General features: G+C 35.5%; 1 protein-coding gene, 1 long non-coding RNA gene, 1 other non-coding gene and 2 pseudogenes across 3 annotated transcripts; 1 reads left to right on the top strand and 4 right to left on the bottom strand.

Moving 5' to 3' along the window:
* Window positions 1-618: 618 nt before the first annotated feature.
* Window positions 619-3,960, bottom strand: LOC148588014 (uncharacterized; annotated as a pseudogene).
* Window positions 3,961-5,182: 1,222 nt separating this feature from the next.
* Window positions 5,183-7,992, bottom strand: LOC132169284 (uncharacterized; annotated as a pseudogene).
* Window positions 7,993-10,096: 2,104 nt separating this feature from the next.
* On the top strand, window positions 10,097-10,201 carry LOC132173194 (small nucleolar RNA snoR99). Its single transcript, XR_009439285.2, has one exon. It is a non-coding gene; the product is annotated as a small nucleolar RNA snoR99 (small nucleolar RNA).
* Window positions 10,202-16,618: 6,417 nt separating this feature from the next.
* Window positions 16,619-17,303, bottom strand: LOC132167927 (uncharacterized). Its single transcript, XR_015911323.1, has 3 exons — window positions 17,235-17,303; window positions 16,958-17,138; window positions 16,619-16,685 (listed from the first exon to the last, which is right to left on the bottom strand). It is a non-coding gene; the product is annotated as an uncharacterized LOC132167927 (long non-coding RNA).
* Window positions 17,304-18,365: 1,062 nt separating this feature from the next.
* On the bottom strand, window positions 18,366-19,247 carry LOC148588013 (uncharacterized). Its single transcript, XM_088512465.1, has 4 exons — window positions 19,173-19,247; window positions 18,992-19,096; window positions 18,533-18,885; window positions 18,366-18,431 (listed from the first exon to the last, which is right to left on the bottom strand). Exons 3-4 carry the CDS (start codon window positions 18,877-18,879, stop codon window positions 18,383-18,385), a joined length of 396 nt encoding a protein of 131 aa, XP_088368591.1. The 5' UTR covers window positions 18,880-18,885; window positions 18,992-19,096; window positions 19,173-19,247; the 3' UTR covers window positions 18,366-18,382.
* Between the last annotated feature and the right edge of the window lie 5,444 nt (window positions 19,248-24,691).

Here is a 24,691-nt window from a genome sequence, read left to right as displayed (position 1 = left end):
GAACCCATGTGAACAAGAAATTGATTCCTTCTTGGGTTGTGAATTCTAGTTTCATATGAATTTTAGTTAAGTTTAAATTGAGCTCATCTCAATAAATTCATAATTTTATTGTATCCATTAACTAATTTTAAGGACTTTGATAAAGAGTAGCCCAAATGTACCATTTATAATCATTTTATTTTTCATATATAGTGAAATAGAAATATCATTCTTGCAGCCTCGTAAATGTAGACAATCTCCCAAAACAGATTCGATTCTCTACGATTTAATTATTCATATTTTGTGTCCCTCTATTTTCTTCTATATGCACTGATATTAAAAGAGAAGTATAGTACGAATCAGTTGACAAAATGAAAGTTCTTACTAATGGGTAGCTTGACTTTAATCAAACCACTGTGGATTTATAGAGAAAAGTACAATGCAAAATAAAATAAATAAATAATAATAATGGTAGTTCTAATCAATGAAGAACAATTTAAAGTCTTGATGGAAATGATTTAGAAGAACATCAATTCATAATCTTTCCTTGCACCATTCTTTCTACAGTCTTTCTCGTTTTTGTTTGACTTAAACTTCAAATTTTGATCACCTGCCCATCAACATCTTTTGCTAAAAAAGTCAATGTATATGTGGCCGAAAAAGGAACCTAGACCAATATATTGATCGGATAATATCAGCCCAGAGTTGAAAATGTAGCCCAACAAATAAAGTAACTGGGACACCAGCCGAAGCAATTATAAGAATTGGAACCCATGCCATCTCGCTATAATAAACCAAAAAGCAAGTTGCACTAAAAGCCACAACCATACTTGCTATAGAGATGAAGAGTGTTGTAAGTCCAAAAAACAACCTTACAGGCAATGACGCAAGGAAATCTCATTCTGCATAACGTGAAGTGAGAATTGACAAAAATATCAGTATTGAAGTTGAAGAAGAAAGTAGTGCCATTGCGTTTGATATGAAGAACACCATAAACCAGTTACTTTTCAAAAAAATTGGTGTTCCTATTTCTTGATTGTTGCCACCTGGTACAGTAAAAGCTACAGTAAAAACTACTGTGGCAATCAGTGTCACCACAAGCATGCAATAGTTTGCCGTGTCTTTCATCCACTTTTCACCTTGTTTTTTTAATTCTTTATGTTCCTCCATGAGAACTTCCCAAGGTGTATCCGTAGCTTTACCAACTTGATCTTTATGGCCATGTTGATCATTTTCCTCTATATTCGACATACATATGCAGATACACGTATACAAATGTTTACCATTTTGATCTATATTCTTCATCTTCCTGTATAAAGGTGGTACAATCTTTTCTATCTTCTACAATGATCGAGGTATAAATAATTGAGTAGTGAAAGTGCAACCAAAAGAAAAATAAATTTTGATCATATAATTACCACCCACCTTAAACCACAATAACTCTCGTCGTATTTGAAAAGCTGCTCATAATATGATATTTAATCGATCTAAAGGAGCCAATTGTCCAGCTAAATGTAGCATGTTGTTCTTATTTGCGTCAGTATATTGTGCAATGATACCCTTGATAGCGCCTATCTCATATATTACATTGAACACGCTCTATTGCCGATGTTTAACAGCAATATGAAATATACTTTGGTTGTTTTTGTCTACTCTCCATATGAGATTAGGATAAGAGTGTATTAGTATAATTAGATATTCAACATTCCCTAATTCTGCGGCTTTAAAAATAAAAGCCGAATGCTCCTTAACTAGATCTTCGAACTTCTTTGTTGGCAATAGTAGAACCTCTTTCCAGAGGAGATAAACTAATTCATGAGCTAATGTCTGCATCAAAGCTTTGTTACACATCCCTTTGAATCCTGTGATTATGAAAAAAGAAAGAAAGAAAAAATATATTTAAATATCATTTGATAAGAAAGAAATATCAATTTTACAATCTTTATGAACTGCACTAATTATATATCTTAGTAAGATTCATAAAAAAAATGATATTTTAAGTTGGGAAAATTATGTCACCATCCGTTTGTGCTTTCGTGCTTTTCATCTATGTAACTTGTTGGCAAAAGATGTTCCTTTTAATTTTAATAACAAGTGCCAAACATCCTTTGAGATTCTGAAGAAGACCTTAACTTCTACACCAATCATTCAGCCACCTAATTAGGGAGTGCCATTCGAGATAATGTGTGATGCCTCTGATTATGAGGTCGGACCTGTTTTGGGGCATAGAGTGGAGAAGCTTCCGCATGTCATATACTATGCCAACAAGACCCTAAATGATGCACAGCTCAACTACTCCACCACTGAAAAGGAGTTGTTGGTTGTAGTGTTTGCTCTGGATAAGTTTAGACCCTACTTGCAATGGTCTAAAGTCTTAGTCTACTCGGATCATGCTACTGTGCCTATTGCTGAGACGTTCCCTGATGATCAACTTATACACATCTCTCAGACTCCTGCACCGTGGTTCGCAGACATTGAGAACTATCTTGTCACCGCCCAGATGCCATCACATTGGACCAGGCAAGACAAATCAAAATTCTTGGATGGGGAGAAGTACTTCTTTTGGGATAATCCCTACCTGTTCAAATACTACCCAGATCAGATTATAAGGAGATGCATTCTTGAAAGTGACCAGCAAAATGTCCTCTCTTTTTGCCATGATCATGCATGTGGAGGCCACTTCAGTTCTAAAAAGACGACAGCGAAGATTCTTCAAAGTGGATTCTATTGGTCCTCCATTTTTCATGATTCCCGTGCCTACTATTCAACTTGTGATAGATGCTAGAAGTTTAGGAGCATTGAAAGAAGGAATATGATGCCGTTGAACCCGATCCCTATTGTGGAGCTGTTTGACTTTCAGTTTAAAATTTTATAAATTTGAGACATGTACTACAAGCATTTTTAAATCAAGAACTCCGTTAAGTACTTTCTCGTCCAATAGATATTGGAAACAACTATAAAGTTATAATTACATCATTTTATTAAAAATGTTTTGATAAATTTTTTTAAAAATGTTGACTGGGAAGCCCACAGCCCACAGTCCACTGCCGTGGGTATCTCATTCAAAGTAAAGAAAATTGTGTTGTAGGAAAGCTCACAGGAGTTGTTTAAGCATCTTTCCCATACTGATAGCAGACTTCTGCTGCCGATTGCAAAAGGTTTTCTAGCCAACTCTTGCAATGCTATCCTCTTACAGCTATTCTCCATAGTTTCTAAACTTTGATCATTTTTCAGAATATCCAATGCTATATTTGTCCGTAAAACAACACATTTGATTTGATCATTGCGAAGGTTGGCTCAAAAATCATTAATGTATGGTCAGTACGTATATCGCAATAGAAACCACTCTGTCCAGAAAAGAACCTTTCTATGCCATTGTGAAATTTTCATGATATACACATTCACGTTCAATTTAAACTTGAGTAAGTAGATCAAATTGTAAATTAATTTTCTCAAACTCCCAAATACGTACATACCATACATACCAGTCATAATAGTGGCAATAAGGATATCAATGCGTTCGATAAGTTCCAATTCTTCAAAAGGAGTCCGAGGGTATAGATAAATCACCATCTTTCTACGTCCGTTTGAAGCTGCCACGTAAAGTGGTATCTTTTTACCGGCACCACGGATTAATGGCAGTCCCTTGGTCTTTTCCACCATCTCCTAGGCAATCGACACGATTCCTGATCCTGCAGCAAAGTGAAGGGCTGCGTTTTCAACGTAATTTGATAATGCTATTTCTTTAGGAACCATAAATTTGACCACTTCTTTTGCAAAAGCTTCCCGTTCTGCTACAACTGCGATGTGAAGAGCTGTGTCATTCCCTTCTGTTATGGGACGACTAAAGACATCTGGATATTTCTCAAATAGAGCCTCAGCAGTTTTCCAATCTCCTTTTCGGGCAGCTTGATAGAGGGGAACGGTAGTGTCAAGGTAGTAAAATCTTTTTTCCCCTGGAAATTTTAAAGCAGAAGGCATATGAAGTATAATATTTTGGTGATATATCATACCATTTATATTGATGCTTGATTAATCTTGATTGTTTCATCATATGATACATGTATAATTAGTGCATTAATTAGTGTTTGATTTCCACATACAATATTTTTGTCTTATGAAAACTTATATTTATAATATCATTTGAACTGCACTAAGTTCTATGGTTTTTCTAAAGCAAGTAAATTTTTCTCAACAATAAATATCATATTGGTGTTGATCATGTGGTGTGATAAATATTGTGTTTCATTATTAATGTGATGATTATTTATTTATTTATTATCATAGTATATTGATGCTTGATTAATATTGATTGTGTCATCATATGATACATGTATTATTAGTGCATTAATTAGTGTTTGATTTCCATATACAATATTGATTTATTCGAATCAATATATGTTTGAATTTTGTTGAACTGTGATTTAAATACTAATTAAATTAGTAGGTTAATTCAACAAGACCTATTCATTCCCCCTCTAAATCTAGCATCAATATATAAGCATTCTTGGAGATTTTTCAATGTTATTGTTCTTTTTTCTAAAACTAATTTTCAAGTGAGAGAATATTAGTCATTATAGAGTGTTAAATGAAGGAACCCATGTGAACATTAAGAAATGGAATATTGCTTCTTGGGTTGTGAATTCTAGTTTCATACCAATTTTACTTAAGTTTAAATTGAGCTCATCTCAATAAATTCATAATTTTATTGTATCCAAGAACTAATTTTAAAGACTTTGATGAAGAGTGGCCCAAATTTACCATTTATAATCATTTTATTTTTCATATATAGTGAAATAGAAATATCATTCTTGCAGCCTTGTAAATGTAGACAATCTCTCAAAATAGATTTGATTCTCTGTGATTTAATTATTCATATTATGTGTACCTCTATTTTTTTTCTATATCTGCTGATATTAAAAGAGAAGTATAGTATGAATCAGTTGACAAAATGAAAGTTCTTACTAGTGGGTAGCTTGACTATAATCAACCCACTATGGATTTATAGAGAAAAGTACAATTCAAAATAAAAATAAAAATAACGCTAGTTCTAATCAATGAAGCTCAACTTAAAGTCTTGATGGAAATGATTTAGAAGAACATCAATTCATAATCTTTCCTTGCACCATTCTTTCTACAGTCTTCCTTGTTTTTGTTTGACCTACACTTCAAATTTTAATCAACTGCCCATCAACATCTTTTGCTAAAAAAGCCTATGTTTATGTGGCCGAAAAAGGAACCTAGACCAGTATGTTGAGCGGATAATATCAGCCCAAAGTTGAAAATGTAGCCCAACAAATAAAGTAACTGGGACACCAACGGAAGTTATTATAACAATTGGAACCCATGCCACTTCGCTGTAATAAACCAAAAAGCAAGTTGCACTAAAAGCAACTACCATACTTGCTATAGAGATGAAGAGTGTTGTAAGTCCAAAAAACAACCTTGCAGGCAATGACGTGAGGAAATCCCCTTCCGCCTTCCGCATAACGCGAAGTGAGAATTGACAAAAATATCAGTATCAAAGTCGAAGAGGAGAGCAGTGCCATTGCATCTGATATGAAGAAAACCATAAACCAATTACTTTTCAAAAAAATTGGTGTTTCTATTTCTTGATTGTTGCCACCTGGTACAGCAGATGCTGCAGCAAAGACCATTGTGGCAATCAATGTTGCTACAAGCATGCAATAATTTGCTGTGTCTTTCATCCACTTTTCACCTTGTTCTTTTAACTGTTTGTGTTCCTTGATGAATAACTCCCAAGGTGTATATGCAGCTGTACCGCCTTGATCTATATTCTTCATCTTCTTGTATGAAGGCGGTACAATCTTTTCTATCTCCTACATTGATTGAGGTATAAAAAATTGACTAGTGAAAGTGCAACCAAAATAAAAATAAATTTAGATTATATAATTACCACTCACCTTAAACCACAATAACTCGCGTCGCATTTGAAGAGCTGCTCCTGATATGATATTTAGTCGATCGGAAGGAGCCAATCGTCCAATTAAATGTAGCATGTTGTTCTCATTTGGGTCAAGATATTGTGCAATGATACCCTTGATAGCGCCTATCTCATATATTAGTTTGAACACGGTCTCTTGCCGATGTTTAATAGCAATATGAAATATACTTTGGTTGTTTTTGTCTATTCTCCATATGAGATCAGGATAAGAACGTATTAGTATAATTAGATATTCAACATTCCCTAATTCTGCAACTTTAAAAATAAAAGACGAATGCTCTTTAACTAGATCTTCGAACTTCTTTTCTGGCAATAGTAGAACCTCTTTCCAGACAAGATGAACTAATTCATGAGCTAATGTCTGCATCAAAGCTTTGTTACACATCCCTTTGAACCCTGTGATTATGAAAAAAGAAAGAAAATTTATATATATATATATATATATCATTTGATAAGAAAGAAATATCAATTTTACAATCAATAAAGATGGGAACTGCAATAATTATCTTAGTAAGATTCATAAAAAGAAATGATATTTTAAGTTGGGAAAATTATGTCACCATCTGTTTGTGCTTTCCTGCTTTTCACATTGAGACTTCAGTTTTAAATTTTATAAATTTGAGACATGTATACAAGCATTTTTAAATCAAGAACTCTGTTAACTTTCTCGTCCAATAGATATTGGAAACAACTATAAAGTTATAATTACATCATTTTATTAAAAATGTTTTGATAAATTTTTTAAAAGGAGTTGACTGAGAAACCCACTACTGCAGCCCACAACCCACAGTCCACAGCCCAAGTAAAGAAAATTGTGTTGTAGGAAAGCTCACAGGAGTACTTGTTTAAGCACCTTTCCCATATTGATAGCTGACTTCTGCTGCCAATTGCAAAAGGTTTTCTAGCCAACTCTTGGAATGCTATCCTCTCATAGCTATTCTCCATAGTTGCTAAACTTCGATAATTTTTCAGAATATCCAATGCTATATCTGTCCATAAAACAACACATTTGATTTGATCATTGCAAAGGTTGGCTCAAAAATCATTAATATATGGTCAGTACGTATATCGCAATAGAAACCACTCTGTCCAGAAAAAAACCTTTCTATGCCATTTTGAAATTTTCATGATATACACATTTCACGTTCAATTGAAACTTGAGTAAGTAGATCAAATTGTAAATTAATTTTCTCGAACTCCCAAATACGTACATACCATACATATCAGTCATAATAGTGGCAATAAGGATATCAATGCGTTCCATAGGTTCCAATTCTTCAAAAGGAGTCCGAGGGTATAGATACATCACAATCTTTCTACGTCCGTTTAAAGCTGCCACGTAAAGTGGTATCTTTTCATCGGCACCACGGATTAATGGCAGTCCCTTGGTCTTTTCCACCATCTCCTTGGCAATCGACACGATTCCTGATCCAGCAGCAAAGTGAAGGGCCGTGTTTCCAACGTTATTTGATAACGCTATTTCTTTAGGAACCATACATTTGACCACTTCTTTTACAAAAGCTTCCCGTTCTGCTACAACTGCGATGTGAAGAGCTGTGTCATTCCCTTCTGTTATGGGACGACTAAAGACATCTGGATATTTCTCAAATAGAGCCTTAGCAGTTTTCCAATCTCCTTTTAGGGCAGCTTGATAGAGGGGAACGGTAGTGTCAAGGTAGTAAAATCTTTTTTCCCCTGGAAATTTTGAAGCAGAAAGCATATGAAGTATAATATTATGGTGATATATCATACCATTTAGATACTAAAGAAGCAGGAAGATATAAAATATCTAGTAAGGCAGCAAAGGAAATGTTTCTTCTTCTTCTTTTGTGTGTGCGACTTATAAAGCAAAGAATTGATAACACTTCTCCCTAAGATATTTATTGCAAAAGTTATTGACAAAAAATAATGGGAGAGCACTCACTCGCCATACGTTCATCTATAATATCCTCAGCTGGTGATGTATTTGATTTAGCGGAATCGAATTCTTCTTGATCGTTATGATCTTGTCCAGTAATACCAGAAGCCCTTTGACGAATATTACTCATTTTTTGGAAATATCTCACTGCTCCTTGCAATTGCCAACTTTGACTTTTGTCTTCTCTATTGAGGCTCTTAACTTCACAGCACCCACTTGGACTTTTTCTTCTTTTGTAAGAAACAAAATCAGATAGAAAACGTGTGATCAGTACATAGTTAATATAGTATTGCGCATGTTTATAGAATATTTAAATGGATGAGGAGATGAGCAGATGAAGAGTGACTATAAAAACTAAGAGAGAGAGAGAGAGAGAGTGTTAGAGTATATTTGAATGACCCTAAAGTTAGGGATTTGATTATGATTGATGAAGATTAGATTAGCCTAATTTAGGGATTTGATTATGATTTAATCATCCTAAATTAGGAGATTTGATTAAGATTAGATTTATGTGTAAGCTCTATAAATAGGGCATTTTGTATTGTAAACAAATCATTCAATAAGAGCTTAATGTAGCCCTTTGGGCTTTATCTGTGGATGTAGGTCGTTGACCGAACCACGTTAAAATCTTGGTGTCTCTTTAAATAGAGAAATCGCTCTGATACCATGAAGAAATTTATAATCAAATGAAAAAATAAAATAATAGTGGAATTTAAATAAAAGAGACACCAAGAATTTAAATAAAAGAAGTGGGCCTGGGTTTTAAACAATAGCACAGAGCTAAATAAAAAGATAGCCAACATTGGGCTGAAGAGAGAGTCAACTATGGGCTGAAATAGCCTGGGTTTTAAATAATACCACAGAGCTAAATAAAAAGATAGCCAACATTGGGCTGAAGAGAGAGTCAACTATGGGCTGAAATAGCCTGAGTTTTAAACAATACCACAGAGCCGAGCAAAAATAGATGGGCAACTTGGCCTCTTTTGATTTTTGATTTTTGATTTTTTGATTTTTTTTTTATTTTATGGGCAGCTTGGCCTCTTTTGAATTTTGATGGGCAACTTGGCCTCTTTTGTAAACTAGGATAACATATTCCTAAAACTAGAATAAGAGAATCTGCAAATTCGAACAAGGCTAAATGAAACTTGTAGCCAAACACACGTCTTCTTCTACAAAATCTTCTCAGCACACACACAACACCTCTGGTGATGGGTTGTGGACAACCAATGGAGGAGGCTGCAGATCGAAGACGCGAACAACGCTTAGAGCGATGGAAGTCGGCGCTTGGAAGGCTGGAAGCAGATGGAATGAGGATGGCAACAGAGAAATCCAACTCGGCTGGACTCGACACTGGTGAATCGCCGGTGAAGAAATCCGTTGAAACAGGAGGCTGAGGCTGAGGCTGAGAGAAACGCTGCCGGCGCCGGCGCTGGGATGAGATCGGATGTTCTGAACGGCGCGGAGGTTCACGGTGATGGATCTGTCCGTGAGGTGGACAGTGGCTGGGTGCAGGTTCGACCTTGCGGAGAACGACGTTGCTGAATATGCTGAATTTTTTTTTTTTTTTTTCGCAAGAAGCAAAATAAATTGAAGAAAAAAAAAAAATTTACATAGTACCATTGGATCGTATAATGGCGTTAGCCTATCGCTCTGATACCATGAAGAAAATCATAATCAAATCCCTAAATTAGGCTAATCTAATCTTCATCAATCATAATCAAATCCCTAACTTTAGGGTCATTCAAATATACTCTAATAGAGAGAGAGAGAGATGATTTTGAGTAAAGATCCTGCATAACTTTTTTCATTTGTCTTGCTCATTATGCTTATCAAATTTCATTCCATAAATTTAAACAATATTGTAAGCTGATCAGAGATAGAGATCCCAGTTGTATGTGATATTGAGCATGATTTGTTAGTCAGTTTTTCTTTTTCATAGAGTTTTCTTAATGAAATTTGTGAATCAGTAAATTAATATCTAGGAAGCACCATGATAGAGTACCAGGCTTATCTTTTACGAATGGGAAAAAAAAACAAAAAAACAAAAAAAAAAAAGGAAGAAAGAAGAAGAAGAAGAAAATCATGAGGAAGAGAAATTACTATTGGCATGATGACAACAACTATTGTGCTGAAGATTTATTGTAGGAGGCTGAGAACACTTACTGTTAAAATTCTAGTTAGCCGTTGCAAATTGAGCTTCAGAGTCTGCTGGAGCGTTTGGATACAAAGTCCACCAGATTTATAAAACAATCTTCACCATTAAATATATTCATCCATCCCATTCACTTTGCCCGCTGTCTCTTTTGTTGTCTAGCGGATCATTTTAGGATGCTAGATTCTCTCACCTTACATCTAAGTATATTAATTTATCAAATATATATATATATTACAATACTAAATAAAATTACAAGTTTCTCTTAATAATATTACCGCCGACAAATTGTGCCATGAACTTAAAATAAAATTAGTAGATTAAGGTTGAGGGATCTAGCCTATTAAATTTAAAGGGTTAGTTAGGATTGACATATATAGTCTTATATTCATGCTACTGCATGTCCCGACATGCGACATAAGGCTAATAATTTCTGACACGACTCGTGAAGTGGACACAAACCCAACACAAACTAACCAATTTGGTCCGATTATGATTAAAGAGTTTGATCATTTTAATTAAATTAATTAAATTAGAATTAATCCACTACATGACGTAAACACATACGCAGACAAAAACTGTACTCACCTGTAAATAATAAGCAAACAATGCTGTCGTGGGAGCTTGACGTCACTTATGAAATACGACCAGTTATGCATGCATGCATGTTGCACTCACATTTTTGTTTTCTAATATTTTGTTCTGTTTAAGATTAGTTTAATCATAGAACCTATATAATGTGACTAATTTCTGAAAGCCAGTTATAATTAGAATCCCCAAGAGACAAAAATAAATAAATAAATAAATAAAAATTATTGCTAAAATCTATGCATGGATACAGCAAAGTCCGTATCTCAGATCCTAAAGTCTAGGAAATCATGTTCCCTATTTGGCTTTCAAGTGACATACAAGATTAGAAAATATTAGATTTCAATTAAGTTTTCACAATATACTTATAATATAAAATGACCGACCTCACAGGCATGAAATGTTTAAAATCTAAATGTCTTTTAAAGTCAAAGATTTGAGCCTATCTAAATAGGACTTATATATATATAAGCGAACAGAAGTATCAAGGTAATGAAATCTGTTTGTCCCTGCCTCCCTGGAAATATAGATCATAAAGATCTAATAAGGCAGCAAATGAAATGTTTCTTTTTTCTTTTTTTTGTGTGCGCGCTATGTGCGTTATTCTTTTTTGTTTGCATGACCGGGAACCCTACCAAGGTAGGGTGTGACGTCCCATATTGCCTGAGTGTGAGAAAAATGATGTGCTTATATATAATATGCTCTCTCTAAATGGTATAAGGCATTTCGGGATAAATCCAATAATAAATCCATGCTGGCTTGGCCTAAAACGGACAATATTATATCATTTAGAGTGAATTATTACATATGGTATCAGAGCAAAAGCCCAGTTTGAGATGGAGGGAAGCGTGCACAAGCTCATGATGGTTGCCAGCGAAGACTCTGAGTCCCAAGAGGCAGTTTGCACTCAGTGAATTTCAAACCGCAAACCATTAAAGTCCCAGGCTTCCACCAGGTGAGCCAACCCCTTGGCCTATAGAAATGCTTACAAATCATTTTAGCCAAATTCCCAATCAAGTGTTTGTGAGTTGGAATGGAATGCATAACATAAAACAAATGAATTCATAAATAATACTTCTCCTTAATTAAGATATTAATTGAAAAAGTGATTTGTGATCATATGTACTCTATGTGACAGCATATAGACAACAAAGAATGAGAGATCGCTCACTCGCTAGATTTTTCTCATCTGAGACGGACTTATCTAATGGTGTTTTTGATTTAGAGGAAGTGGATGCTTCTTGATCGTTATTTTGTCCACTACTCATTTTTTTGGAAATATCTCACTCCTTGCAATTGTCACCTTTCACTTTTGTGTTATTTCTTGAGGCTCTTTACTTCACAGCACAACCTTGGACCTTTTCATCTTTTGTAAGAAATAAAATCAGATAGAAAACATATGATCAGTACATAATCAATAAGTTATTCATTTGTAAATAATCTCAGTTTATGGGAAATGATAATTTACCATGGTTTTGTTCAAATATCAAACACCTCCCACATGCATGAATTCCACGTTGAATCAGACAGATATTTTCAACAACAAAATATATATATATATATATATATCGAGATACTAGCAAATTTTAAGATTTGGAAACCGAATAATTAAAATTGACACGTCAGAACAAAAAACATAAAAATATATCAAAATTCTAAGCTAGCCAAAGGGAATTGAGCTTAACAAAGGAAACGGAGTTTTTGTGAAGGGCAAGAGTTTAAGATACTAACCTAGCTGGCGCGTTTGAAACGAAGTCCACCACCAGATTTATGAAGCAATGTTGAGAAACACAAATGAATATATGGAACAAAAAATTAATAAAATAGTAAAGTAAATAATTTCGTTTAATTCTAAAAGGAAATTACAAGAAGCTCCTCTCGATAATACGCAAGTAATTCTTTCGTGAGAGATTGACGTCACTAATGATGAAGTCATCTTTTGATTTCTAAAATTTTGTAATGTATTAATGCATGTGAGTTGAGCACTAATATTTTAAGATTAGTTTAACAACCCAAATAATGTCTGCAAGCCAGTTGTAAGCATTCCAAGTTTCTATGCATGAAAACTATAGCCCAACCACTCCTATCACTTTTTTTAATATGCCTAAACAATTTTTTTATTTTTTCCTTGTGTTTGGGCCATGGCCTACACCGGCCACCCCCAGTTCCATCCCTGGTGTGGGTTCTATTTGTTCTGTAATAGGCTTTGATATCATGAAAAAATTTATTGGCCTAATTCATCTCATAAAACCAGTTTTATAGAAGAGGGTTGTCCATTCCTTATAAACATACCCAAGGTCTTGTCCATAGGCAATGTGGGATTATATTCCTCAATAGTTCATACTTACAAAAACTTAGTAAAAGGCACACCCTTGTATTAAGCAAACAACCCGCTTACTTGCTACTACAATAGTTCTCCCAAAATTTTTAGACAATTATTCTACTTTTGATCTTCTTTGCCTTTATCGACTTAATGGAATCTTGCTTGTTATTCCGGCCTCTTCCTCCTTAAAAATTTCTTTAATTAAGGACGTATTCTACCACTTTGCGTCAGGGTCTATCGGCTCCACCACTTTGGCGTCTTCCACTAGTAGCTAGCCTCCATGGTGATTGGACATAATAAGTTGTTGGAGTTAGCAGCCATTTATCCTCCCAAATTTTAACCGCCTTTCCATTCCCGATTCTCCAAATAACTCTTGTAATAACTAACGTGCCACGTACATACTTCTCCAAGCAAAGGACAGTGATCTACTGCACAAAGCCACATCCATTAACAGTTTCATTTGGAAAAATATTTTGCCTTCATGACCCGTTCTGCCAAACTATGGGAATTCTATAAAATTCGCCAACATTGTTTAGCCAATAGTTCTTTATTAAAACATAATAAATCTCTAAAATCCATCAGTCCCTTCATCTTTGAATACCCCATTTTCTCCCAGATTATCCTCCCAATCTTTGAATCATTTTTCTTATGGTTCTACCAAAACTTTTATATAATGAATTTCTCAACACAATTCCTGTCATAGTAGGAAAACGCTCGTACTGTACGTTAGAATTGCTTGGATCACTACTTTTAATAAATTTTTCTTAGAAACTTTGTTTTCCAATCTTTCAACCGCTTCCACACTCTGTCTTTAATGGTTTTGGGCTCTCTTATTCTGGAATTTCCCACAAGCGTCAGTAACCCAAATATTTATTAAACTGCTGAGTAGCTGAAATTCCTGATTGACAACTGGAGAATGATGATCTTGGATAAGTTGTTTTGTATTTATTTATTTATTTTCCCTTTAATAGCGCTTGACCGATTAATATTAGGAAGCCAAAAATATTCTATTTGGTTTATATTTCTTATATATTTTGATTTATGTTTATATATATTATATTTTATATAAGGATTATAACAATATATTGTCTCAATTCTAGCAAACTTTCTTTTCATGGGAGGTTGAGGCCACTTATATATTAATTATGATCAAGTTAAAGCACGATGTATTGACATTTTGTTTTCCAAAATTTTGTAATGTATGAAGGCAAGTGATGCAATCATATTTTAAGATTAGTTTATTTTTTAAGCTAAAATAAAAATGCAATGCTTTCGTGGGAGATTGACGTCACTTTTGAATTATTATTAACAAGTACATGCATGTTGTTTTTCATAATTTTGTAATGTATGTGTAATTAAGAACATGGAATTGAGTAGTTCAAACCCCAACAACAAACGAATGTACGTATAAATGCAAGTGATGCACTAATATTTTAAGATTAGTTTAACCATGCTTTCGTATTGTTCTAACAAAAATAAATAAATAAAAACAATGCTTTCGTGGGAGGTTGACGTCACTTATAAATTATATATTTGTTTTCCAACATTTTGCAATGTATGCATATGATGCACTAATAATGTCTTCCAAGCCCTTTTTTTTTTTTTTTTTTTTTTTTTTTTTTTGAACATATCCACACAAGGAAAGGGAGAGGAAGATTCGAACTAGTATCCTCTGCTTTATTAAGCGTGGTCCACAGCCGATTGAACTACCCTTGAAAATCGAAACCGGTTGTTATAAGCATTTCAAGTTTCTAGAATCCACATAAATTCACAATTAACAAAGTCAGTAAATTCAGAGCTACTTGCCGTCCATGTGACACTTTGACCTTATTTTTTTATATATATACTATAACTATGGCGCGTTGATCTTATCTGTAAATCAACAACTCCTCACTAATAAATCACCGAAAAAAGTCCAGATCACTAAATTACTAAACAAATGGTGTATAGTATATATATATATATATATATATATATATATATAGGTGAATATAGTTTGAGTGTAGAGATGGAGATAAATAAAATATGACCATTAGCCATGAGCCATCATTTGACCTTTTGACATTTTGTAGTGTAGTCAGAAAGAATAAAATCCAAAAACAGAGAGTAGTTGCCAACTCATTTATAAGTCTGTCATCATATATCACCGCTCTTTTAACCTTTACAACGCCATTAAAATTAATTTAATAATTACTGAAGGAGAAACACACTAGTATTTTGGAGAGTTTCAGAAAGATGCAGACACTACAAGAAATTAGGTCTTTAGGGGCGACTCAAAGTCGACCCTAAAAGTCCTAAAGTGGACGCTGTTGCCAACAGCGTCGACTTTTGGACCCTAAAAGTGTCGACGCTAATAGTCCGACCCTAATGCTCATACGTGTGATCATCAGCGTCCACTTCAAGTCGACCCTAATGATAACTTTTAGCGTCCACTTTATCGACCCTAAAAGTCACATTTTTTGACCCTAAAAGTGATGTAAAAGAAAGTCATAGTCGACGCTAATGGTTAACCATTAGCGTCGACTTAAATTGGACGCTAATAGTTAACCATTAGCGTCCACAAAGTGGACCCTAATGGTCCTAAAAAAAATTAAAAAAAAAATTAACTATCAGCGTCCAAATAAAAGTGGACGCTGATTAGTTAACCATTAGCGTCCACAAAGTGGACGCTAATGGTCCTAAAAAAATAAAAATAAAAAACTATCTATCAGCGTCGGCTTAGGGTCGACCCTATTGATAACTTTTAGCGTCCACTTTTTGGACCCTAAAAGTCACAATTTTTTGACCCTAAAGGTGATGTAAACGGAACCCATAGTCGACGCTAATGGTTAACCATTAGCGTCGACTTAAAGTGGACGCTAATAGTTAACCATTAGCGTCCACAAAGTGGACCCTAATTGTCCTAAAAGATTTTAAAAAAAAATAATCTGCGATCGATCGCACAATGTGTACGATCGATCGCAGTACCAGAAGGTGTTCGAGATTTTGCGATCGATCGCACAATCGTGTGCGATTGATCGCAGTACCAGAAGGTGTTTGTGATGTTGCGATCGATCGCACAATCGTGTGCGATCGAGCGCAGACCCAGACCCAGGGAACCAAATTACTTACATATGCAAACCAGTTTCATTTATGAATTTAAGATCAAATTTCATACAAATTTATTAACTTTAGTTATCAAGAATCTCACCATAACTAACTACTAAAACTAGAAGAAATTATTAACTGAATGACAAACCCGCTCCAAACTATCTAATAACTGGGATGCAAAAGAAACTATTTTCTGCCAAGAGGTTTAGTAGATTCAATCCTCCAGCTTGCAATTAATAGAAGTAAATGAGCACTATGACCCTTATTCAAATCTGTAAGAACGCGTTCAAGACAAAGCAGTGACAAGTATTAAGAAAAAAACAAAAGAAATATTAAACCAGGTCATACCCTGATCATTAGTTCATGCAAATCAATTACATTAAAATAAAGCGCAATAGATTATACAAGAAAGGTGAAAATAGTGCTTAATTTTAAAAATTAGCTTGCATGAAAAGAAGAATATTCACTGCTTATGCAAGGAAAGGAAAAGGTAGAGTCACATACAGAACTGTTGGTATAATTGCCATAATACTCCTAAATTGCAGAAAGCTTTGTTTTTTACGGATTCTAGTTATAAATCAATCTAACAGTAATGGATGCTACCAACCCAGTTTGTAATGTAGAGAGCCTCCACCATCTCAACGGATCCGTTATGTACTACAGCAGCCACCTGGATATGCACATAAGTCAATAATAGAAAAGTGACCAAAAACAAAACTGAAGCACATTAGAAATTGTCTCATTAGAACAGAAAATTTTATTGTAAACAGTATTACAGGGAGAAAGCATGAAAAATGTTTGCATATGTATGCATAACCAAATTAGATATCAAGTTACACCACAAAAATTAGAAGCTGCTTATATAATGAAAGACAACCAATTATGGCTAATTAAGTAAATCCCAAAAGAGTAAATAAAACACAACGTCAAATAAAGGCATACCTTCTTCCAGTCTTTTCCATATTTCCAATAGGCTTGATAAAAATGCTCAAGCTCCTCCTTGCTCCATTGAGGTCCTAACTTATCAGAATATTTCCTTTTCTGTGCATAAAATACAGCAGCCAAATGCGGACAATGCGGCCCCATCAAGAACCAAAGCAGAATCACATGGACTTTCCACCACCTAAAAAGAAATCAAACTACTGCTTAAACATCCCAAATTGAAAAAACAAAAAAGACACAGAATTTAAATGAAGATAAGGATGAGGAAAAGGCTAACCTTGGGCACAGCTCCAGAGTAAACCTTGTTGAGCACATTGCAGAGAATGATCCCACCTCTCAATCCTAGCCTGAACTCCTGCTCCAACGGCTCCGCCGGCAAATCCTTCGCCCCCACTACTCCCACCATCTTCCTCAGCCACCCCGCCGCTTCGTTCCTTCTCGACGCTATCAATCACCAAAACAAAACAAACCCATCAACCACTCTCTCCCATTCATTCACCACAACTAACACATCTTATACCTCTTTATCCTATAATTATGAAAATGATATAATATAAAGGGCAAACATATCATGAATAATGGCTTAAAACTACAAAACGACACCTATCATTGGAAACAGAAGCCGAAAACCACAAATATTGGCAAAGTTTAAAAGTTTAACACCTTTTAGAGAAGAGTACTATGCATTAACACTACTTCACCACATCAGACAACAATCTTCAAACTAATCTAAATGCTCACAAGCAACGTAACTCAAAATGACTAACCTCATCAAAATCATCAAAAATATGTGAGAACTGCCCCATGAACCAAACCTGCCAAAGGACAAAACTATTAAATATATGTTTTACAATCTATGGCCAGGAAAATTCCAAAACCCAAAATAAAATACTTATCTGCATCCTCTTCCTTGCCAATTCATCCTCATAAGCAATTTGAGTAATCTACCACAATGAACCAATATATGATAGACAATAAGAATGAAACCCAACATGATAGAGAAAGAAATACTAAAAATGTGTTTGTTCATGAAACATATTAAAGTAAGAACCTGCTTGGGTAGTTTAACTTTCTTGTACTCTTATCATCCTGCATACACTTAAAAATAAAATTTAGAAAGATATTATTACTCCCTTGCATTGTTTACTCAAAGCTCTTTAACCTTGATAAACATGTCAAGGGAGATTTACTAACTCAAAAGTTCGTGAACCAAAAATTTTGCGAATATCTTAACATAATATAAACCAAATAAAAAGTACCAACAAATATACATTACCAAACAGATCACGATCAACAAATACTCAAATACACAATAGCAAATAGAAAGTACCAACAACTATCCAAATACATAGTATCAAAAAAAAATATTTGAAATAGATGGTATCAAAAAGTACATCATAAATAAATGGTTATTCCAAAGCTCCCTCAATTGTTGGCTTCACTTGATGCACCTCCAAGCAAGCTCCCTCCAGACCTAAGAAGAATAGAATTTCATATAATGATTAATAAGCTTTTTAACGATTACTTAGTATGTGTGTTTTTCTAAAATTAATGCATAGATATAGTTTCACTAACCCTCCAATACGTGACATTAAGAACTCAACAGTGGCTTTCAATTTGTTGGTTTCCTCAACGTTGGCTTGCAAATTCTCCCTATACTGATGAAGTTCGATTCTAGTCTGTTGAAGCTCGCTTTGAGTATCTTCTTGTCTTTTCCTACACTCGTCATGGTTGTCGAAGTGGGTGAACGCTTGAGATGAAGTACTTAAAGGGGTAGGAATAAGACCGCATCCCATTCCTCTAACGTGACCAGATCGTCGGCCCCCTAGCACTTGTGTGACTATTTCTTGCATTCGGTCCTCGACACTTGTCCCCTCCACACTGCCTTCCTCTAAGGCCTCACTGGTTGTTAATTCTTGCATCTGAAGCTGCACAAGTCATAGTTGGCTTTAGTTTAATATATACTTCATGCAAGTTTACTATTCATGTTCTTCACTAATCAACTTAATAATCGAAGCGTAAACATTTACTTACATATAGAGTTTTGCATTTGTCGTTCACAAACTCTTTATCTTTTTTTCTTGTATGGGTAGCCTCATATAGTTCAACAGGATTGGGCTTCACTTTTGTTTCTTGTTCCTACACATAATACATATAATCAAAGTTTACACTAAATAATGTTACTTTAATTAAATTATAAAAAAGAGACACTTACCTTTTTGTAAATGACGTTAACAAATGAACAAGTGCCAGCTGTGTGATTTGTTTCCAATTTGCTTCTGTTTTTTATATTTCGTGCAGACTTTTTCTATAAAATTTGGAAAAAAAAAAAACACAATTATTCATAAAATGTCCTCAAGTGCATGCAAATTATATCAATCTGAATCTTCTAATCAGTATAATAATATATATTTACCTTCCATTTATCGTCATCAAATGAGTCGCATATTAGGTTCCACTGTTCAAGACCATATCCTGCTGGCACGTTTTCCCTCCCAATAGCCTTAGCCTTGGCAATCCTCTCATCATCGTCTTTATCAATGCCTTCAAAATATTTTTTGTAGTGGTCTCTATACAAGTTCGAACGAATCCTAGCATATGCACGACCCAATTTATTTTCAACAGCTTTGACGTGCTCGTATCGTTCCATATTCAGTGCGAAATTTGACTGATACATAATAGATAAGAAAACAATGGTAAAAAATGTGTCACATTATTTTTTCATACAAAACATATTCATAAACATTACATTGATATTCATACCTGAACATGAAATAATAACTTGTTCTTTTCCTCAGCTGGGACCTTTTTCCATTCACCGTGATGAAGTTCGCACATGTTACGAATAATCTCCCCAATCTTGCTTGCAAACCATGATGCATTATCGCCTATAGGTGCCCGGTGTCTATTTGGGATGTTTAGCACTAAGGGACCATGCTTAAGTACGTGCTCACTCAACTTCTTACACTTGGCCTTACCCCTTACACTTCTGACAGACGTGGTAGCTGTTATGCAAAACATGGTAACGTAGTAAGTTATATTGTCAAATGTTTATAACAAACCAAAATAATACAAAAATAACATTTCAAAAACATATAATTCATGAACTTACAAGATGCAGTAGGGGCACCTCCCTGTGAATCCAATCCTGCCACTGAGTGAATAGGATCATTAGACTCGTGCGAAGGATGCCTATCCACTAACTCGAGGAGGAGGGGGGGCGAGGGCGCCATTTGCATATCTGTATCACCAAACCCAGAATTGGGAGTCGGACTCTCATGCTCATCAATAAGGCCCCGACCTTGACCTTGGCCTCGGCCTCGTGCTGCTGGAACACGTTTACGTCCTGTTGTTGTCATTGTTATGATCAATCTGCAAACAACTCAAAAACGAAAAAAATATATTAGTCAAATTATAACCATATAGTATGTTCAATATTTTTGACAAACATACAATAATTATGCTAGTAAAAAAAAAACAAACACCACAATACATGTATATATATATATATATAGAGAGAGAGAACATCAACTTCATTAAATATGCTAATACACTTTGTACTTACACCAAATGTGAGCTTATGTTCAACACATATTATCATCAGATTCATATTCAGAATCTGTATCACTGTTACTTGAAGATGATTGTTCGTGTTCAGAGTCTCTATCGTTGTCGCTACATAACTCCTCTTCCTCATCAAAGTTTGTATCATAGTCCTCGTTCGACAAGTTATCGTTGGCAAACATGCTTGCATCAAGTTGAATATATAATTCATCAATTGCTATTGTCGCATCATCTCTACGTAATTGAGTGGAGGCTTCAACATTTGCTTCATCAACAAAGACCATATTACCCCCAACACATTCACCTTCCTGGTATACGTCATCACTGAGTCTTTCGTCATCTTCTGTATTATCTCCCTTTTGTACTGTTGGAATATCATAGATGTCCCTATTGATCCACTTCTGCACCACTTTCCAATTACCACCCAATTTGGGATCATCCAAGTAAAACACTTGCGAAGCTTGACATGCTAAGATGAACGGGTCGGATTCACACCATGTACGAGAAGTATTAACAATCGTGAAGCCTTGGTCCATTTGTATTCCTGTTGCACTCCCAGTGTCCCACCAATCGCACTCAAACAAGTACATGAGATTTTGGCCAGGGTAACGTAACTCTAGAATATTTTTTAACTCACCATAATACTCAGTTATTGAGGTTTCGTCCTCACCTGAAACAGAAACACCACTGTTCTGGGTAGTACGAGTTTCTGCACATTCTTTCGTGTGGTACCTAACACCATTCACGATGCAACCTCTGTACGATCTAACATGACGATCAGGCCCGCATGCAAGATCATATAATTGTTTTGAGCCATTGTCTGCAGTACACGCACTATTGTATAAACGTTTATGGAACCAACGTTCAAAGTTAGCCTCATGCTTTTTATCAATGTCACGGCCGCCTTCTCTTTTGATCATATTATAATGTTCACTGCATGAAAAATAAACATATTCGTAAATGATCATCACCGCTAAAATTATAACATGTCGTAACAGGTAAAACACAAAGACCATTACTAAACTTACTCCAAATATGAGGCCGTTTCGTTACAGTTGGTAAGCACATACCATCGTGCCCTACCAAAATCATTAGCATTCAGTGTTACTAATTTAGCTGCTCCTAACGGCCGAACTCGTTGGGAGAACACATCCAAGCGCTGGCTCATTTCTACTTCCTCAACGTCAACATTTCTCCGTTCACGGTTCCATCTTGTCTCAATCCCCCGAAGATACCTGGAACAGAAGGTCAAGCTCTCCTCAGCTAGGTAACACTCGGCAATAGACCCCTCTGGACGCACTTTGTTACGTGTCCACTTCTTATATCTTCCAAGTTCTCTTTCGAACGGATACATCCAACGGTTTTGTACAGGACCGGCAAGCTCGGCCTCCCGAGGTAAATGAAGTGCTAGATGGATCATAACATCAAAAAAAGCTGGCGGAAATATTTTTTCCATTTTGCATAAAATTATTACAATATCGACTTTCATTTGTTTCAGGATATCAACTTTCAACGTCCGTGCACATAGCTGCGTAAAAAAGGTACTCAACTCGGTCAATGTTGTTCGTATTTCCGACGTAGAGAAATTTCGAATTGCAACAGGAAGCAAGCACTGTAAGAAGACATGACAATCGTGGCTTTTCATACCCGAAATTTTACCAGGAAGCTTGTTCACACATCGACCAATGTTAGATGCATACCCGTCAGAAAATTTAACACCTGACAACCACTCACATAAACTCTTCTTCTCATCTCTTGTCAATGTGTACTTCGCAAGTGGCATCCTATAAGTTTCACCATTTGGCTGCACATGCAATTCTTTACGTATACCCATCAACTGTAAATCTCTTCATGCCTTGACTGTGTCCTTGGTCTTCCCATCAATATTCATCAACGTACCATAGATACTTTCACATATGTTCTTCTCAATATGCATTACATCTAAATTGTGACGTACTTTCAAACTTGACCAGTAAGGCAACTCAAAGAAAATACTTCTCTTCTTCCAATTCAACACAACATCTGTGTACTTTCTCTTTCTCCCGCTTGTTTTTCGAAATTGTAAACCCTCAGCATCCCTTAGCTGTTTCAACAATTGACTTGCAGACAATTCTTCAGATTCCAATCTATGCTCCTCTGTACCATCGAACAAATCTCCTCTTTTGCGCCATGGATGCTCTTGAGGAAGCCACCGACGATGACACATAAAGCACACCTTATGCCCATACTTCAAATACCTGAACGATGTATCCTTATTACATACTGGACATGCAAGATTTCCATTTGTAGACCACCCAGATAATTTTCCATATGCGGGAAAATCATTTATAGTCCATAGTAATGTCGCATGCAATTGAAATGTCTCTTTCTTTGATGCATCGTACACGCGTATGCCTTCATTCCATAAATCTTTCAAGTCATCAACCAATGGGCGCAAATATACATCAAGATTCTTTCCGGGATCTGAAGGCCCAGGGATAATAAGGGACAACATCAAATTTGGACTCTTCATACACATCCACGGAGGGAGATTGTACACCGTGAACATTACTGCCCATATGCTATATGTTGTACTCATATTACCATATGGGTTGAAACCATCACTTGCTAAACCAAGCCGCACATTGCGGGAATCACTTGCAAACCACTCATGTCTTTTATCAAACTCTTTCCATACAATAGAATCGGCAGGGTGTCTAAGAGTATTGCCATCATCTTCTCGACCTTCTTTGTACTACCGCATTTCCTTGGCCATTTCTTTTGTCATAAACAACCGTTGTAACCTTGATTTTATTGGGAAATACCGTAAGACCTTTTGAGGAATATTACTTTTTTTTCCTTTGCCATCAATCCATCTTGAATTGTTGCACTTTGGGCATACCACTTTGTCTGCATGTTCTTTCCAAAAAAGCACACAACCATTCTTGCATGCGTGTATCTTATCGTAACCGAATCCCACGTGTCGCCTAAACTGTATTGCTTCTCTATACGAGCGTGGCAATGTCTCTCCATCTGGGAGGGCCATCTTTATCAAGTCAATCATCATATCAAACGCCTTGTTACTCATGTTGCAGAACGCCTTTATATGAAGCATCTTCAGTACAAAAGCAATTTGTATAAATTTCTTGCAGCCTGGATAAAGTTCTCGTAAACCATCTTCCCAAAATCGGTAGAAGGAGCTTGTTTGTTCGTGATCATCAGTTGGGGGGCCCTGTGAAGTAGAGGATTCTCCGATGTTAGCATCAACAAATGTCCCCATACATACATCGTCTAACAATTCTTCAACTGCATCAACCTCCTCCATCATTTCAGTTGTATGTGTGTGCATGTTTGTAGAAGTGTTTACCCTAAAATGATCTTCTTCCCCGTGAAATATCCATCGAGTGTATGCCGGAGTAAATCCATTCATATACAAGTGACCCTTCACCTCGCTAATATGAGAATAATATCGATTTGCACAATCACGGCATGGACACTTTGTCATATCACGTGAATCAACTGATTTAACTGCCATTCCCATGAATTCTTCCACACCTTTTTGAAATCGCTCTGAACATCGAGTACTTTCCCGCATCCAACTCCTATCCATATTGATGTCCCTATTAGAGGTTATTCATTGCGTACATGTACGCACACAAGGGAATTAGAAGATCAGATTCTTAAGAATTAATAGAATTAAATGGGAGGTCTGTTCTCAAATATTGATGCTAGCTCAATGCCATGTTACCTAACAAAATATTCTAGAAGCGGGTTAGTAGTTTAGAACAAATTTCTATTTGTAATTTATTTACTTGTTTAGCTCAATGACAGTTTTACATTTTTTACCATTGTTGTTAGCTTTGATATTTATTATAGAATGTTGTCTTGCTTCAAGTTTACTGTGCTACTTTCTTATTGAACTTAAATGGAAAAGACAATACAATCATGTACTATACCAACTTTGATAACATAAGTTGATGTGAACTAGAAAATTAATAACATAATCCTAATATAAGAATAAGACTTAATACTAATAAACAAGTAATAATAAGAGAAGAAGCAGGGTTTAATAGGTTACAAGAGAATAAGAGAGGTTTAATGCAACCACAAGATAAGAAGGGAGAGATGCAGTGGGAATACAAGTTTTCAGATGATCACGTGTGCGATCGATCGCACCACCAGAGAGTAAAG

The sequence above is a fragment of the Corylus avellana genome, chromosome 1, assembly GCF_965113065.1.
Source record: "Corylus avellana chromosome 1, dhCorAvel1.hap1.2, whole genome shotgun sequence".
NCBI lineage: Eukaryota > Viridiplantae > Streptophyta > Magnoliopsida > Fagales > Betulaceae > Corylus > Corylus avellana.
The sequence above is the reverse complement of the archived record's forward strand: the minus strand, read 5'-3'. Positions and strand labels throughout refer to the sequence as shown.

Coding starts and splice junctions, on each gene's coding strand:
- LOC148588013 (XM_088512465.1), bottom strand. CDS start 18,879: ATGCAAGAATTAACAACCAGTGAGGCCTTAGAGGAAGGCAGTGTGGAG. Junction 18,432..18,532: donor TTAATGTCACGTATTGGAGG/GTTAGTGAAACT, acceptor TATTCTTCTTAG/GTCTGGAGGGAGCTTGCTTG.